This window comes from Vulpes vulpes, chromosome 15 (genome assembly GCF_048418805.1).
Source record: "Vulpes vulpes isolate BD-2025 chromosome 15, VulVul3, whole genome shotgun sequence".
NCBI classification, from domain to species: Eukaryota; Metazoa; Chordata; class Mammalia; order Carnivora; family Canidae; genus Vulpes; species Vulpes vulpes.
In genome coordinates this window covers 12,391,540-12,405,996 of record NC_132794.1, presented here as the reverse complement: position 1 = coordinate 12,405,996, position 14,457 = coordinate 12,391,540, and the positions used below count along the sequence as shown (strand labels likewise).

General features: G+C 39.7%; 1 protein-coding gene across 1 annotated transcript; it reads right to left on the bottom strand.

Annotated features, from left to right (window-relative positions):
• Nucleotides 1-205: 205 nt before the first annotated feature.
• On the bottom strand, nt 206-13,566 carry MIS18A (MIS18 kinetochore protein A). The gene is made up of 5 exons (XM_025985178.2): nt 13,186-13,566; nt 9,253-9,319; nt 4,386-4,508; nt 1,751-1,847; nt 206-1,186 (listed from the first exon to the last, which is right to left on the bottom strand). Exons 1-5 carry the CDS (start codon nt 13,529-13,531, stop codon nt 1,106-1,108), a joined length of 714 nt encoding a protein of 237 aa, XP_025840963.2. The 5' UTR covers nt 13,532-13,566; the 3' UTR covers nt 206-1,105.
• Nucleotides 13,567-14,457: the final 891 nt, after the last annotated feature.

The window sequence follows — 14,457 nt, the reverse complement described above, 5'->3', positions numbered from 1 at the left end:
ACAGAGTACTAATCTGGTACTCAGATTAGTGGCCTCATCTGTACCACAAAACAGAAAGGGGCCTGGAGAAATCTGGGGTTACCTTTACATTCCTGAGCAGGCCTCCCACATCACCACAACCAGTAAATGTGTTGAAGTCATGGCATCAGGATTTCTGAGTTCAGTTAAATACCACAACTCAGTTTTGTAAAAATCAATCTTAAAATACTTGGTTTTAATCTTTATTCTCCCACTTTTAAAAATAGCACATGTTGCATAAGTCTCACATTGAAAATTCCACAGAATCCCACCCTCAGAGATATATTATTCCAGGTTTTGGGGGCCATATAGTAGTAAACAAACAGACCAAGTGGAATTCTACTACCATTAGAATATATTCTATTCTCCTCTTGTGCAAGTTTTCAAACAGTTCTGACAAATAATTCAACTGACCAGTTTCTTCAGAGAGCTTTATGGATCTGTTTTCAGAGAGTCAATCAAACAGTGGATGGAAAAACCTCTAAGATTTTCTTGCCATTCAATATTAAATACTTCCCAAGGTATTAGAGGTGAATGAAATTTTTTTTAAAAAAGACTTTATTTATTTATTCATGAGAGACACAGAGAGAGAGGCAGAGACACAGGCAGAGGGAGAAGCAGGCTCCATGCAGGGAGCCCAATGTGGGACTTGATCCCTGGTCTCCAGGATCAGGCCCTTGGCTGAAGGCGGCGCTAAACCGCTGAGCCACCCGGGCTGCCCTGAAAATTTTTTTTAAAAGGAAATGAATTCAATAAAGAGAAATAAACACTTCAGAAAATGAGGGCAGTTTCTTATCAAAGCAAAAACTACTAAATTCCAGTTTCAGCAAGTATCATAAAATGACTTTAAAATTCAGCTTTGGGAAACAGCCATCCTTTTAGGATCTTTTTAGCCATCCATTTACTACATCCATAAAAGTAATTCTGAAATCCTTCTCACTTAGTCAACACATGAGACCACCACATATACATACAGCCACTTAGAATTCCTTCCATTCTAAGTGAAATCAAATGAGAACCAGAATTGCTGCATATGAAAGAAGTGTCCATCAGCAGGGAGTCCAGAGTGGGGGGCTTGGAAAAGATTTCAGTTTTTGCAACTGGTAAAGGACAGTTTTGATTCAACCTCCCACAGCTTCATTTGTAACGCTTTCAAAACATCTTCCATCTATTGAATTGAAAAAAATATTTTCAGATACACATATGATTATGATTAAAATCGCACATGATTAAATTATTAACGTATGTATTGCTAATGAGATTTATGAATATGTTATGCATTACACATGAAATTATTTAGAGGCATAAACTAAATTTTATGTAAATAAGGCAGAATTCTATTATCAGTAGTTCTCAACCTCTAACCTAGAGCTCTTTTATACACTCATGGGTATCCTGCCTATCTGGCTGTGAGAAGATGTTAACATTCAAAACTCAGGTTGTTTATACCATGAGAATTGAATCAAATGAAATATAGTTTACTAGTTTTAGAATATATACTGTCTTGATTGAGGCATGAAATGTCTTATAATTTTTTTGATTAAGCTTTAGCTTAGTTTATAGTTTGGCTAACCCCCAAAATCAACTTTCCTAACAACTGAAATAAAATAAGCACTCTCTTACCATGAAAGCACTAAGATCAAAACAGATGCCATTCTGAGGATTATTTGTGGAGGAGCTCACTAAAAGAAGTTGTTCACACAAAGATATAAAAAGTACAGAACGGAATTACCTGCTTCAGAGACTTTTCTATTTCAACTCTGCTTTCAAGATTAAAAAGTTCTTTATCTTCTGACACAATTTGCTTTTCCGAGGATCCTAAGATATAACTGAAGTATAGTGCAGTACAAAGTTAAAATATGAAAATGAGGCAAATATTAAATTCATGTTAATTAAATAATATTAAAACTCTTATGTTACACTACATGTTTGTACTGAGTAAACACAAAATAACTACTTTTGTTAATAGCAACCTACATAGGAAGTTGTGCTGCATAAAATCATGTTTTTCTCCATAACAGATTTGTCCAGGTATTCCTACATATTTTCCAATATTCTGAGCATTTCATTACTGGAACAAGTTTGCTCTTTTGTTAACTGAGTGGCAAAAGATTAACACTCATAGTTCAAAATTCTATGATTAAAAAGTTTAAAAAGATCCAGAAGAAGCCACTGCATTTTTACTTTCTATAACTTTTTGGGAACATGTGTACTTTCAAATTTGACTTTTAGTAAATAACGTATGGAGTCAACTCTTCGTTACTTTGATCTGGCAACTTCAACGGTTATCTTAAAACTCACGTTCTGCTCGGGTCCCTGGGTTAGGAGACACTCTGCTGTAGAAAATACGGGATAAGAGAAATATGGCCTGCAAATGAGGAAAACAGGCCCACTGTTGCGAACCCAATAAATCTAAATGGCAAATAAGAAGGTGCTAGATTTCTCCGAAGAAAACTTGATTAACTTGCATTTCTTTCTAAGTCTTTCATCACTTGTAGCAACTTCAATGTCACTTCTTTTGTCAAATAAGAACAAGCTTGCTTTGGACACCTCAGTGAAAAATTGCATGGGAGGTGAAATTGCAGAAGCCAATTAACATCCAGTTTAGGAAGGAAGAATGAGATGAAGGAAATGAAGGGGCAGTAAATCATTTACAAAACTGTAAATTGGGGCGCCTGCTGGCTTAGTCCATAGAGCATGTGACTCTTGGTCTTGGGGTCATGAGTTTGAGCTGACAATGGGTACAGAGACTACTTAAAGTCTTAAACAAAAAAGTAAATAAACACTTCTAAAACCAGCCAGGTTCCTTGGCATTAAAACTCTGCCCTAAGAGGTAACTTTTACCCTAAACTTCAGCTGTTCAGGAAAAAACAACTTCAATATTATAATCTCCTGTGGCAAACAGTCTTCCAATGTTTTCTTTTATACAGAAACTCATCACTTTTGAAAGTTTTGAACTAACCCAACTGAATTTCATGCCTTTCATGAAATTCACTTAATTTTCACACATCTTAGTAATTTCACACATCTTAGTAAAATTCCCATGGAGATTAAGGGAGCTTCTGTTTAGACCTGGGTCTTCTATTTATATATTTAAGCCAAAATAGATCTCTCTCCAGATAGACATACATGCTTACAACAATGAGCAATACCTGTTCTATCATCCTTTTGTTTAAGGACTGTAAGAGATTTATGAGTTTAAAATTTTGATCAACACCTGTCTACTTTCAAACAAGGTGGCATATTACAGTTATCAAAGAATAAGTAGCTGAGAAATCATAATTAGGAAAAAAAACACAGTCATATCTTTTCAGGAGAAAATCTAAGGAATTCAATGGCAGTGACAAAATACCTCAAGTAATGAAAAATATAGGCATTCTTTTCTTCTTAAATTGTTCTTTCCTGATATAGGAGGTTTTTAAACGTCTTTAAAGTCTTGAAGGTCACATCTTTTGTAGGATAAGTGAAAATACATTGGGGTCAAATGAGTTATTCAATTTTGTGTTTCTAACTGAATAAGGCTAATGAATTTAGAAGACCTTTAAGATATCTGAAACTCTTTAACTGACATCTGTCATCAGCCTCCTATTTACCTTGTTTCCGAACATGTACTTGTATAGAAATCTTGGAGAATGAAGGCACTTCCTCGCATACCTCAGAAAAAATAGGCGATTCCTTTTACTAGACCCATGAAAATAGCTGGACTTTGTATTTCTACTTTTTCCAGAATACCAAAGGGACTTCTCTCCTAACCAGTTTTTAAATTCCTAATTCTTGATGATATTTTAGGCAGCTAAAAACTAGGGGAGAAAATAAAATGAACGACACGTATTGATCCACACAACTGCTTAAAAAAAAGTCCTATTGAATTAATTCAATTTTTAGGAAAAATTGAACATATTTTTTACTCTGGAAAAATGTTCTCACCGTGCTTGCTCTTTATAATTTAGAATGTATGATTTTCAAATACCAAATACATCAGGTCAAAACAAAACAACAAAAAATCACTGGCTATATTGTCAGAAATTATTACTTAAAATTACATTTTAACCAAATAGTGTTGATTTAGTTTGGATGTTTTCATATTAATTTTTCTGCAAAAAACTATCTGAGAAATCAGTTATGAGGTATCCATTTGTTTATCAAGCTTACCTTTCTTTTTTTTTTTTTTTTTTAAAGATTTTTATTTATTTATTCATAGAGACACACACACAGAGAGAGAGAGAGAGGCAGAGACACAGGCAGAGGGAGAAGCAGGCTCCATGCAGGGAGCCTGAGGTGGGACTCGATCCCGGGTCTCCAGGATCACGCCCTGGGCTGCAGGCAGCACTAAACCGCTGTGCCACCGGGGCTGCCCTCAAGCTTACCTTTCAATGGCTTCAACACTGAGGCAAAACAAGTCTCTCTTGTAATCTAGATTCTTGGGTGTGCATCTATATACGTAGCCAAGATTGAGTGAGCACCCTGTGCAGTACAAAGTCTCCAGAATGCTGCAATGAAGAAGTGCCATTGTTTTAGCAAAGTAGCAACTCGTTATAACAAAAATCCCATTGTTAAAAATCCATAAACATTTAACATTTAAGTTGCTAAAATATGTCAGTCCAACCTTACTAAGTCATGTGTATAAAGAAGGGGGGCGGGAAATGATAGTAAAATGTTTATATTAGAAATGTAGACAGTTAAGGGCAGCCCGGGTGGCTCAGCAGTTTAGCACTGCCTTCAGCCTAGGGTGTGATCCTGGAGACCCGAGATCAAGTCCCATGTCAGACTCCCTGCATGGAACCTGCTTCTCCCTCAGCCTGTGTCTCTCTGCCTCTCTCTCTCATTCTCTGTGTCTCTCGTGAATAAATAAAATCTTAATAAAAAAAAAAAAAAGAAAGAAATGTAGATAGTCACCTCGAGGCTACAGTGCCTTAAGCACTTAGTGACATACAGAAAAGTGACAAGAAAGAATACTGATGTGGTGTTTTTCTAGGATGTAAATGCCTCAATCTGGTATTAAGAAAAAGTATCTAAAATTTGAAAATAAGATAAGGATTCCACATGCCCTTTCAATTTCATATTGTCCAATACGACCATAGATAGATTTGTTCTATAATGATCCAGGGAACAAACATTTCAGGTTTGTAGGCCATGTGGTATCTGTTGCAATGATTCGCCTCTACTATTGTAGCACAGAAGCAGCCACAGACAAGACATAACTGAATAGGCACTGTCCATGTTCCAATAAAAGTATATTTACAAAAAAAGTGCCTGGCCCATGGGCCATACTTTGCTCTCCTGGAAGGTAACACTGGTTGTTCACTAGTTACTATTGATTAGGGCCCAGACTCTCTGAAGTTAGATGATAACTTACAGAAAGATTAGTAAAATTAGTAATTTGTAAAATTATAAATAATTTTAGTCTAGTAAAGACACAAATGTTCTCTGCTAGTAGGAAAGGTAACTTCAAAGGCTGAGGCTTTATTGTCCTGTGGGACATTAACTAAATTTGTTCTACAGAGAGTATCCTCCTCTAAACCAGCTTTGCCATGTTCTGACTGCCTCAGTAATGAGTTAAATAAATCTCTAACATGTTCATCTATCTGTTAGGGTTGCCTTTCTCTTTTTAATTATACTTTGACCTAAAAAAAAAAAATAATAATAATAATAATTATACTTTGACCTAACACTTTTCTTCCACTATGGATATGTTCCACATAGGCAACTCACAAATATTTTACTTAATGATTCATGTTCTCTACATAATTGTTCCTTCATTCTAGTTATTTCTCAGCTCAGGCTCTGCATATTTGAATATAATCTCCCCTACCAATGTTGATTCATGTCTTCTTTAAATCTTAGAATCCAGTCACCCAAATGCCTTGCCAAGCTGATCTATCCAAATTTGCCATTCTATAAATATCTATAATAAACCACAATCCCAACATATAGCAAATTGATGATAACTGAAGATTGAAATCTAGTGATCAGGGACACCTGGGTGGCTCAGCAGTTTGACGCCTGACTTTGGCTCAGGGCATGATTCTCGAGATCCAGGATCGAGTCCTGCATCGGGCTCCCTGCATGGAGCCTGCTTCTCCCTCTGCCTATGTCTCTGCCTATGTCTCTCATGAATAAATAAATAAATAATATCTTTTAAAAATAAATACATAAATACATAAATCTAGTGATCATAATATACAACCCAAAAGATAGTTATTATTTCAAAAGAATTATATAATTCCTATTGATATTGAGCCACCTGTAATAACTAAATAGCTACTCCTGTTACTGAAAAAATGGAGCCAACCAAGACTCAAACAACATATTATAGACTGCATTATTGTTTACTTAAATATACCAAGAGACTTAACTACTGCATCTACATATGGAAGAGAATGCCCAATAAATTTTAAGTTCTCACTAGTGATAAAATTAGCTAGATAGTATGACACTGGTCATATATTAAGCTCCCACATGCTTTTATATTTTATATTTTTATGTATATTCTAAATATTTTAATATTTTATATATGTTTTTTATATTTTATATTTCTTAGTAAATAAAGCCCGGGAGGCAACCCTATCTATACTACCAAGAGTGTACAGGAAAATCTAACCTCTATCTAACATCTAATCTAACATCTCTAACCTCATAATCTTGAGGCTGCCATACACAATTACCAAGATTGTGAACTAACATATAAGGTAGGTGTAATCAGCCAAGAAAAGCTACTTAAATAAACCCAAAATACAAAACACACTGATCAACGGATAGCATTGTTTTATCCCAAATTACCAAAATCAAAGTAAACACCAGTGAAGAATACACACAAACCCATTCATACTTCCAGAGTGATCTAAGGAATGATGACGAGAGTGTAGTTACAATTATTGCAGTGTCTTTCTGCTTTCACCACTGGCAAGGGTTTGGCCAGAACTCACCATTAACGCTGAACAACAATACTGAGAAAGCAGTGCCAGAAATCATGGAGTGATTTTCTGACAGAAATGAGTAAGGATGTGAGAACCTTAACAAATGACAGAACGAACCCAGGAAACAGCACGGCTACCTTTACAACACATTTCTGAGCCCCAGGGACTCTTGCTGACCAGCTACAGGCAGCTCAGGCAACTATTCCATAGGACAGGCATCCTAAGGCAATATGGTTATCTCCTCAAGTGTAGAATATGGGACCTTAGTCAATGTCCTGAATTTGAATTTGTGTGGCATAAATGATGGGTTCAAGAGACACACATAAACAGGACTAAATAACACTGGCTCACAGAGTAAGAGTCAGTGCCCCCTTACAGTTCTTATCAATCCTAAGAAGTGCTAGGAAGTCTTTAACACAAACCTCACAGCTGCAAATCTTTTAACAGTGAGAAAACAGACCTTAGGCTCAGATCAGGCAGGCAATAGCATCTCTGCTAGAGTTTAATAACATCTGTTTTCATTGTGGTCCACTTCTAGTTAACAGCAAATGATATGGCAGTAATATTAGATTCCTTTTTAAATTTATTAAATAAAAATCCTGAGTCAATGTAATAAAAGCTATGAAGTACAAGATAGCAAAGGTGGTAGATGGATATGGCAAAAATGGTGAAACTGGCCTCAAAATGGCTAAAATTGGGAAGGAAAGAAGAAAAAACACTTTGCAAGAAGGAAGGAGAGATACAGGCATCATCCTAGCTCTAACTACTAAAAAGTCCTGTGGCTTTAGCAAACTTCTAATCTCCCTAAAGCCTTACTTTCTTCAAATGAGGAATATCTAAGGCTGGTTTTCCAAACTGAGGTCACCTGCAGCACATCTGTCACATCCACATACTATGTGTACTACTATTAATTTAATTCTCCTTAGAGTTTTTTTTTTTTTTAAGATTTTTTTATTTATTTATTCATGAGACACAGAAAGAGGCAGAGACACAGGCAGAGGGAGAAACAGGCTCCATGCAGGGAGCCCAATGCGGGACTCGATCCCGGGACTCCCGGATCACTCCGTGGGCCGAAGGCAGGCACCAAACCGCTGAGCCACCTAGAGATCCCAGAGTAATTTTTTCATTGAAATAATACTTTAGGGGGATCCCTGGGTGGCTCAGCAGTTTAGTGTCTCCTTTCAGCTCAGGGCACGATCCTGGAGTCCCAGGATCGAATGTCACATCAGGCTCCCTGCATGGAGCCTGCGTCTCCCTCTGCCTATGTCTCTACCTCTCGGTGTGTCTCTCATGAATAAATAAATAAAATCTTAAAAAAAAAAAAAAAAAGAAAGAAAGACTTTATTTGGATGGATACTCCAGTATTACTTTAAAATGAAAAACCAGGGGAAGCCCGGTGGCTCAGCGGTTTAGTGCCGCCTTCAGCCCAGGGTGTGATCTTGGAAACCTGGGGTGGAGTCTCATGTCGGGCTCCCTGCATGGAGCCTGCATCTCCCTCTGCCTGTCTGTATCTGTGTGTGTGTGTGTGTGTGTGTGTGTGTGTGTGTGTGTGTCTCATAAATAAATAAATAAAATCTTTAAAAATAAATAAATAAATAAATAAATAAATAAATAAATAAATAAATAAATAAAATAAAATGAAAAACCAGTATTTTTAAATACACACTAGAAAAACATACATGATTATTAATTTGTTTGGTTGTTTGTATATCACCTAAAGTTACTTCATATATATTGGTTAAGACCCGTTTTGGGCAACAATTAGATAAGGGAAAGCCTCCCATTCAGTTTATTGAGGATGCTACTTGTAGCAGTGGGTGGCAGATAATGCCAAGAGAGTGATCCCTTTGACCCTTGGAATGGCAGCACCGGGCCTGGGATCACTGAGCCCCTGTGCTGGTTGCTTCTGGCCTCATGCAGAGAGGCATGTACATGTGTATAAGTGTGATACTAGCATTTTCTATGGGTTACATGACATTAAAAAAAAAATACTATTGATCTAAGGCAACTTTGAGATTTTTATGATACATTTTCTTTTTCTACTTTTATTTTCAGTTTGCTTTAGCACTAAGCCCAAAGACCAAAAAGAGCGCAGTACGTAACTTAATATATTTAGAAATTCTTCCAACACGATATCTAAAAAAGATGGCCATCACTCAAGAATTGATACATTAAAATGACTGATTCTATACTGATCACCATGAATAAAGTCTTACCCCAATTAATCTTACCGGTAATGATTTTATTAAAGATTTTTAGTTGAAAAGTAAACATTTTCCCTAATACACATATTCACACAGATAAAAGCTTTACTCACCAACCATTTTCGTTCTTACGTTTGGATAGTATCTGTTCTTTATCCACAGAAACATTACAGGAAACACCTGGAGCAAAGTAACAATAATTCATTAATGTGGTTTGCTATAATATACGTGCAGATACTTAGAGAACCTCTAATTTAATTTTTACTTTAGAACTCTGAGAACCAGGGGGTCCCTGGGTGGCTCAGCGGTTTAGCGCCTGCCTTTAGCCCAGCACATGATCTGGGAGTCCCAGGATTGAGTCCCACGTCGGGCTCCCTGCATGGAGCCTGCTTCTCCCTCTGCCTGTGTCTCTGTCTCCTCTCTCTCTCTCTCTCTCTCTGTGTGTGTGTGTGTGTCTCTCATAAATAAATAAATAAAATTAAAAAAAAAAAAAAGAACTCAACCAGAGAAAATAACAGCCCAAAGTCACACATACACAAGGGTGGTTCAAAATTAAATGTACGGAGGTCTTCTGGAAAAAAGATGGCAGAATGAAAGTTATTTCCTTCTCTTTCTTGAAAACCACTGACATTAATAAAATGAGTAAAATTAAGGGGAAAATTCCACTGCCAGTAAAGCTTGGAACAATTGGAACCTCAATCACAGACTACAAAGAATGCCTATAAGGTATAATAAAATTGGGATAAAACCAAGAAAGATGCTAAAAGCCAATGTACACATCCCTAGATGTTAAGTGCGGAGATCTCCGGGACCTGTACAGAAATCTCTCCTTTAGACCATAACTTGAGAACAGGAAACATTTCCAGAGGGTCCAGGTCCAAGATACACTAAAGGAAGGGCATGGAATGGAGGGAAATGAAGAAGGGACATCACTCCTAAAAATGTCCAAAGCGACTGATTTCACCTCCTACAGTCCCCCTGAACTGGGTGAATTCCACCTTCATCAACCCAGCTGCCCAAATCAGAAAGCAGGGCATCATCCTTTATTCTTCATCCCCTCCATCCTGATCCCCCATATTCCACTCCACTGATAAGTCCTGTCAATTCCACCTCACACATTGCACTTCTGTTCCCAAGCCATCACTACCTCCTCTTGCCCAGACTATTGCACTAGCTCCTACTGACCTTCCACATCCATGCTTATTCTTCCCTTCAGTGCTTCCTCCAAAGAAACATCTGGGTCCTATCACCCCCTTGCTTAAACACCTCACTCAATAGAATAGATTCCAGTTCTGAAGAACGGCTTCCAAGGCCCTGAATTTGCTAGCCCCCTCCTTCCTCTCTTTTATTGCCTCCTTCCTCTTCTTTCTGCTCTTCAGTCACAGAAGCCTCGGGGCCTTTGAACTAGCTGCTCCGTGCCTGGAAAAAGCAAAGAGCATGATCCCAAAATTGTACATGTTGTCAAGTTGTCATTCATGTAAAAGAGAACAGAAAGACATTTTCAACAACTCAAACTCAAAGTTTTCTTGGGGATTAGGGCAGAGGTTGGGAGGGTCTACTGATGACGATTAAAGAAATAAACAACTCAGGAATGAGAAAGCAATTAATAAGCTTTCTTGTATTAGTAAGAGTCCTGGAGTTGAAAAACAAATTCATGCAAATGTTACATTAAGGCTCAATGACCCTGCTATGGCTAGAGAACTGAACTTAAATGTTACAAACCTTGACGAAGTAAAAGTAATCAAACTAACTCAAAACTGAGGCGGAGGGAATGGAAGTTAACTCAAGAGTTCATTTCTTTATCTTTCATGGCTGTAGTAGTGAATGGGAGGAGTAAATCGAATGGTCTAAAGCTGACAGTTTTTAAAATTTAAAAACTGATACAGAAAAAGTAAATAACATAAGTGTTTTTATATATAAAACAAAAAAGAAAACAGGCAAAAAAAAAAGGAAAAAAAAGCATGGGACAAGATAGAAAAGAGGCAAGATAGAAAGTACAAGCAAAATGAAAGATTTAACACCAAATATACTATTTCTTGCCTACTAAAAAAGAGATGCTCCTACTGTATCAAAAATCTCAACCCAAGTGCAAGCTGTTCTAATGGCAGCAAGTCTGAAAACAATCTAGACTTCTATCAACAGATACAGATCAAGAGGATTAACAGTACCTCCGTTAGAAAAATCACTTAAGTGGCCCTTCCTAGACATTCTGAGCTCATGATACACAGTAACCCACTTAATCCTAACTACCCCATGAATGTACTATCCTTCTTTTACAGAGCACAAAACTGAAGCACAGACAGGTTAACTAATCCGCCCAAGAATACACAGCTATTAAGTGGCAAGTCAGGATTCAAATATAAGCAAGTCCAGAACCTCCATTACCATGCAGTATTGCCTCTCAACAAGAGGACACCAGAAGTTCCTAAAAATGTAAGAAATATCATGTGGAAACATTCAATATATATACAATTTTTAAAAATAAGAATGCATAAATAGTATCTCAAGTGTGGTTTTTTTTTTTAATTTAAATTTGTTCATACATGCATGAAGGGTATCTGGAAGGATAAATGAAACTAAGGCATGTGAGTGTCAGTGTGGGGGGAGAAGTCTTTTTTACTTGTATACCCTTCTGCACCTATTAAAGTGCAAAGAATCTTCATGGTTACCACTTTGTAGCCCACCCGACCCACTGAACTAGATCTGTGAAGACAGGGCCCAGAAATCTGTTTCAACCAGCTTGCAGGTGACTTTTAGGCACGCTAACATTTGAGGGGCTGTCGCCCGGAGGGTGGGGGAACGAAGCTGTAGAAAGCAGGTGTGTTCCTAAATCCTCTTCTCTGGGTGATGCGTGGGGCGGCGTATTCATTTTAATAACTAGTAAAGGGGCTCCCCAAGCCTACTGGCCGCCAGATCTCCAGCAGCTCTAATCTCCTCCAATATCCTTTAGTAGGTGCAAAGAAATCCCAATGAATTACCACGGGAAATAGATGTTCTTAGGCTTATGTTTAACAATCGAAAAGGACCCAGCAGTTAATGTCAATGAGCGAATGCATTTTTTGGAAAACAGCAGGTCCCAAAAAGTTCCAGGTAACTGGCGGACGCGCTGTTCTTCTGTCTTCTCAATGTTCTATCCCAAAAGGGAAAACATTCCACATAGCTCAATAAATCCCTGGTGAATTTCTGCCACTAAAATATTTCTAGAATTCAGAGCGTAAACTTGATCTTGATAACCACAAGTCCAAAAGGAATAGCCATTTTTACGCCCATTCAGAAAAACACGTGAACTGCTCCCCTAAAGAAATACTACGCAATCAACAATATGAGAGTAGTGGGAAAACATACAGGTAACTGGCATAGCTAGTGTTAGAAGCTAGGACTCAAGCCACCTTCTTGACTTTTTTTTTTTTTACTATTAACTCCTTCCTCCCCAATTCTGAAGGGATTATTGGTGCTTTTATTACAAGTTTCCTTTTTGAATTTTTTTTTTTCTGATAGTAACGTGTTCTGGCAACTCTATGGTTGTTAACACTTCCGAGAGGAAAGGCATCCGCTAACACAACTAATAAGATAAGAAAAATCAATCCTGACATCCCCCTGCAGGAATCAGGTAGCTGACAAGCTTAATTTCCCAAATAAACCAATAATAATATTACTTACCAACTGGCAGCTAGCTAATTACCAATTAACAGCTAGCTAATACCCCAAATGCTTACGGTTTAGTTGGTCATTTTTTACTGAGCAATGCACACAAAGATGCTGATTGAATCGCTGCTCTTCTGGGCTGGGGGGCCTGGGGGGGGAACCCCAGAAAAGGGACTCATCACTCGCGAGCCCAAGGTGCCAGGGTGACCATCCTCCTCCCCGTTTCCCGGGACAGCTCACCTTCCCAGATTTTCCTGCTTGTAAAAACCCCGGGCATACTCGAAATAACCCCCACCCCTTCTCCTCCCCGGTCGTTCGGTTGCTGCACCCCGGGAAAGGCGGCGGCCCCAGGCTCCTCCCCACCCCCACCCCCCTCTTCCACCCTCCGCTCGGCAACTGACAGCGCAGCAAGATGCAGTTGGCGTCCTCCTGGCTCGCCACCCAGCTCAGCGAGTCGCCCAGCGGCCGCCTGCAGCCAGAGCACAGAAACACCAGGGGCCTGTCCTCCTCCTCCTCCTCCTCCTCCTCCTCGGCCGGCTCCGCAGTCTCCTCGCGCCGCGTCCCCTTTGCACAGGCCACCGACGCGTCCCCGCTCACGGAGTTCCACATGCTTGTCCACTTCTGCAGCAGCTGGTGACGGCTCGAGTCTTCCGAGAGCCGCCTGCCCCACTTGTCCTTGTCGCCGCCACACGCACAGCTCGTAGAAGGGCATCCTTCCAGACAACCGGACGAACCGGCGCCCGCCATTCTTCCAAACCGCCCGCGCCGCGGAGCGTCACGGGAAATGCGCCGCTGCGCATGCGCGGGGCGGGGCAAGGAGGCGGAGGTCGGAAAGGGGCGTGGCCTAAGGGGGCGGAGCCTGAGGGAGATGAAACTGCGGGCAACCCGCTAGTGCGCATGCTCCTTGTCGGGCTGAGCCCAACCGGGTGATCTCTGGGGCTGAGTCAGATTTTCCATCATTAGGAGGTTGGAGCTGCTGCAGATCTGGCGGCCAGTAGGCTTGGGGGGCCGTGTTGAGCCCCTTTACTAGTTATTAAAATGAATAGGCCGGGCAGCCCGGATGGCTCAGTGGTTGAGCATCTGCCTTTGGCCCAGGTCATGACCCTAGAGACGCAGGATCGAGTCCCACATCGGGCTCCCTGCATGGAGCCTGCTTCTCCCTCTGCCTGTGTTTCTGCCTCTCTCTCACTCTGTGTCTCTCATGATTAAATAAATAAAATCTTAAAAAAAAAAAATGAATAGGCCGCCCCATGCACCACCCAGAGAAGAGGATTTAGGAACACACCTGCTCTCTACAGCCTCCGGGCAACAGCTCCTCAATTGTGAGCGTGCCTAAGAGTCACCTGCAAGCTGGGTGAAACAGATTTCTGGGCCCTGTCTTCACAGATCTAGTTCAGTGGGTCGGGTGGGCTACGAAGCGGTAACCGTGAAGCAAACTGGAAAAGCTATTTGCCTTCCCTGAGTTAAATGGGTCAGTACTGAGCCCGGGTTGTCAGGAGGACCAAGTGGATAGGATGTGCTTGAAAATAGTTTAACTGCAATGTACCGTGTCCATGTTAATTAGTCTCCAATCCGAGGAAAATTGCCTTCCCTCCTACTTTTTTTGGTGTTCAAGCAAGCCTGACCTCCCTGAAAAAAAAAAAAAAAAAAAAAAAAGCCTGACCTCCCTGGAC

What these genes read in the sequence shown, in the direction of transcription:
- MIS18A (XM_025985178.2), bottom strand. Translation starts at nt 13,531, where the DNA reads ATGGCGGGCGCCGGTTCGTCCGGTTGTCTGGAAGGATGCCCTTCTACG. An exon ending in CGTAAGAACGAAAATGGTTG is followed by an intron (nt 4,509 to 9,252) that starts GTGAGTAAAGCT and finishes TCTTCATTGCAG; the next exon opens with CATTCTGGAGACTTTGTACT. An exon ending in TAGAAAAGTCTCTGAAGCAG is followed by an intron (nt 1,187 to 1,750) that starts GTAATTCCGTTC and finishes TCAATTCAATAG; the next exon opens with ATGGAAGATGTTTTGAAAGC.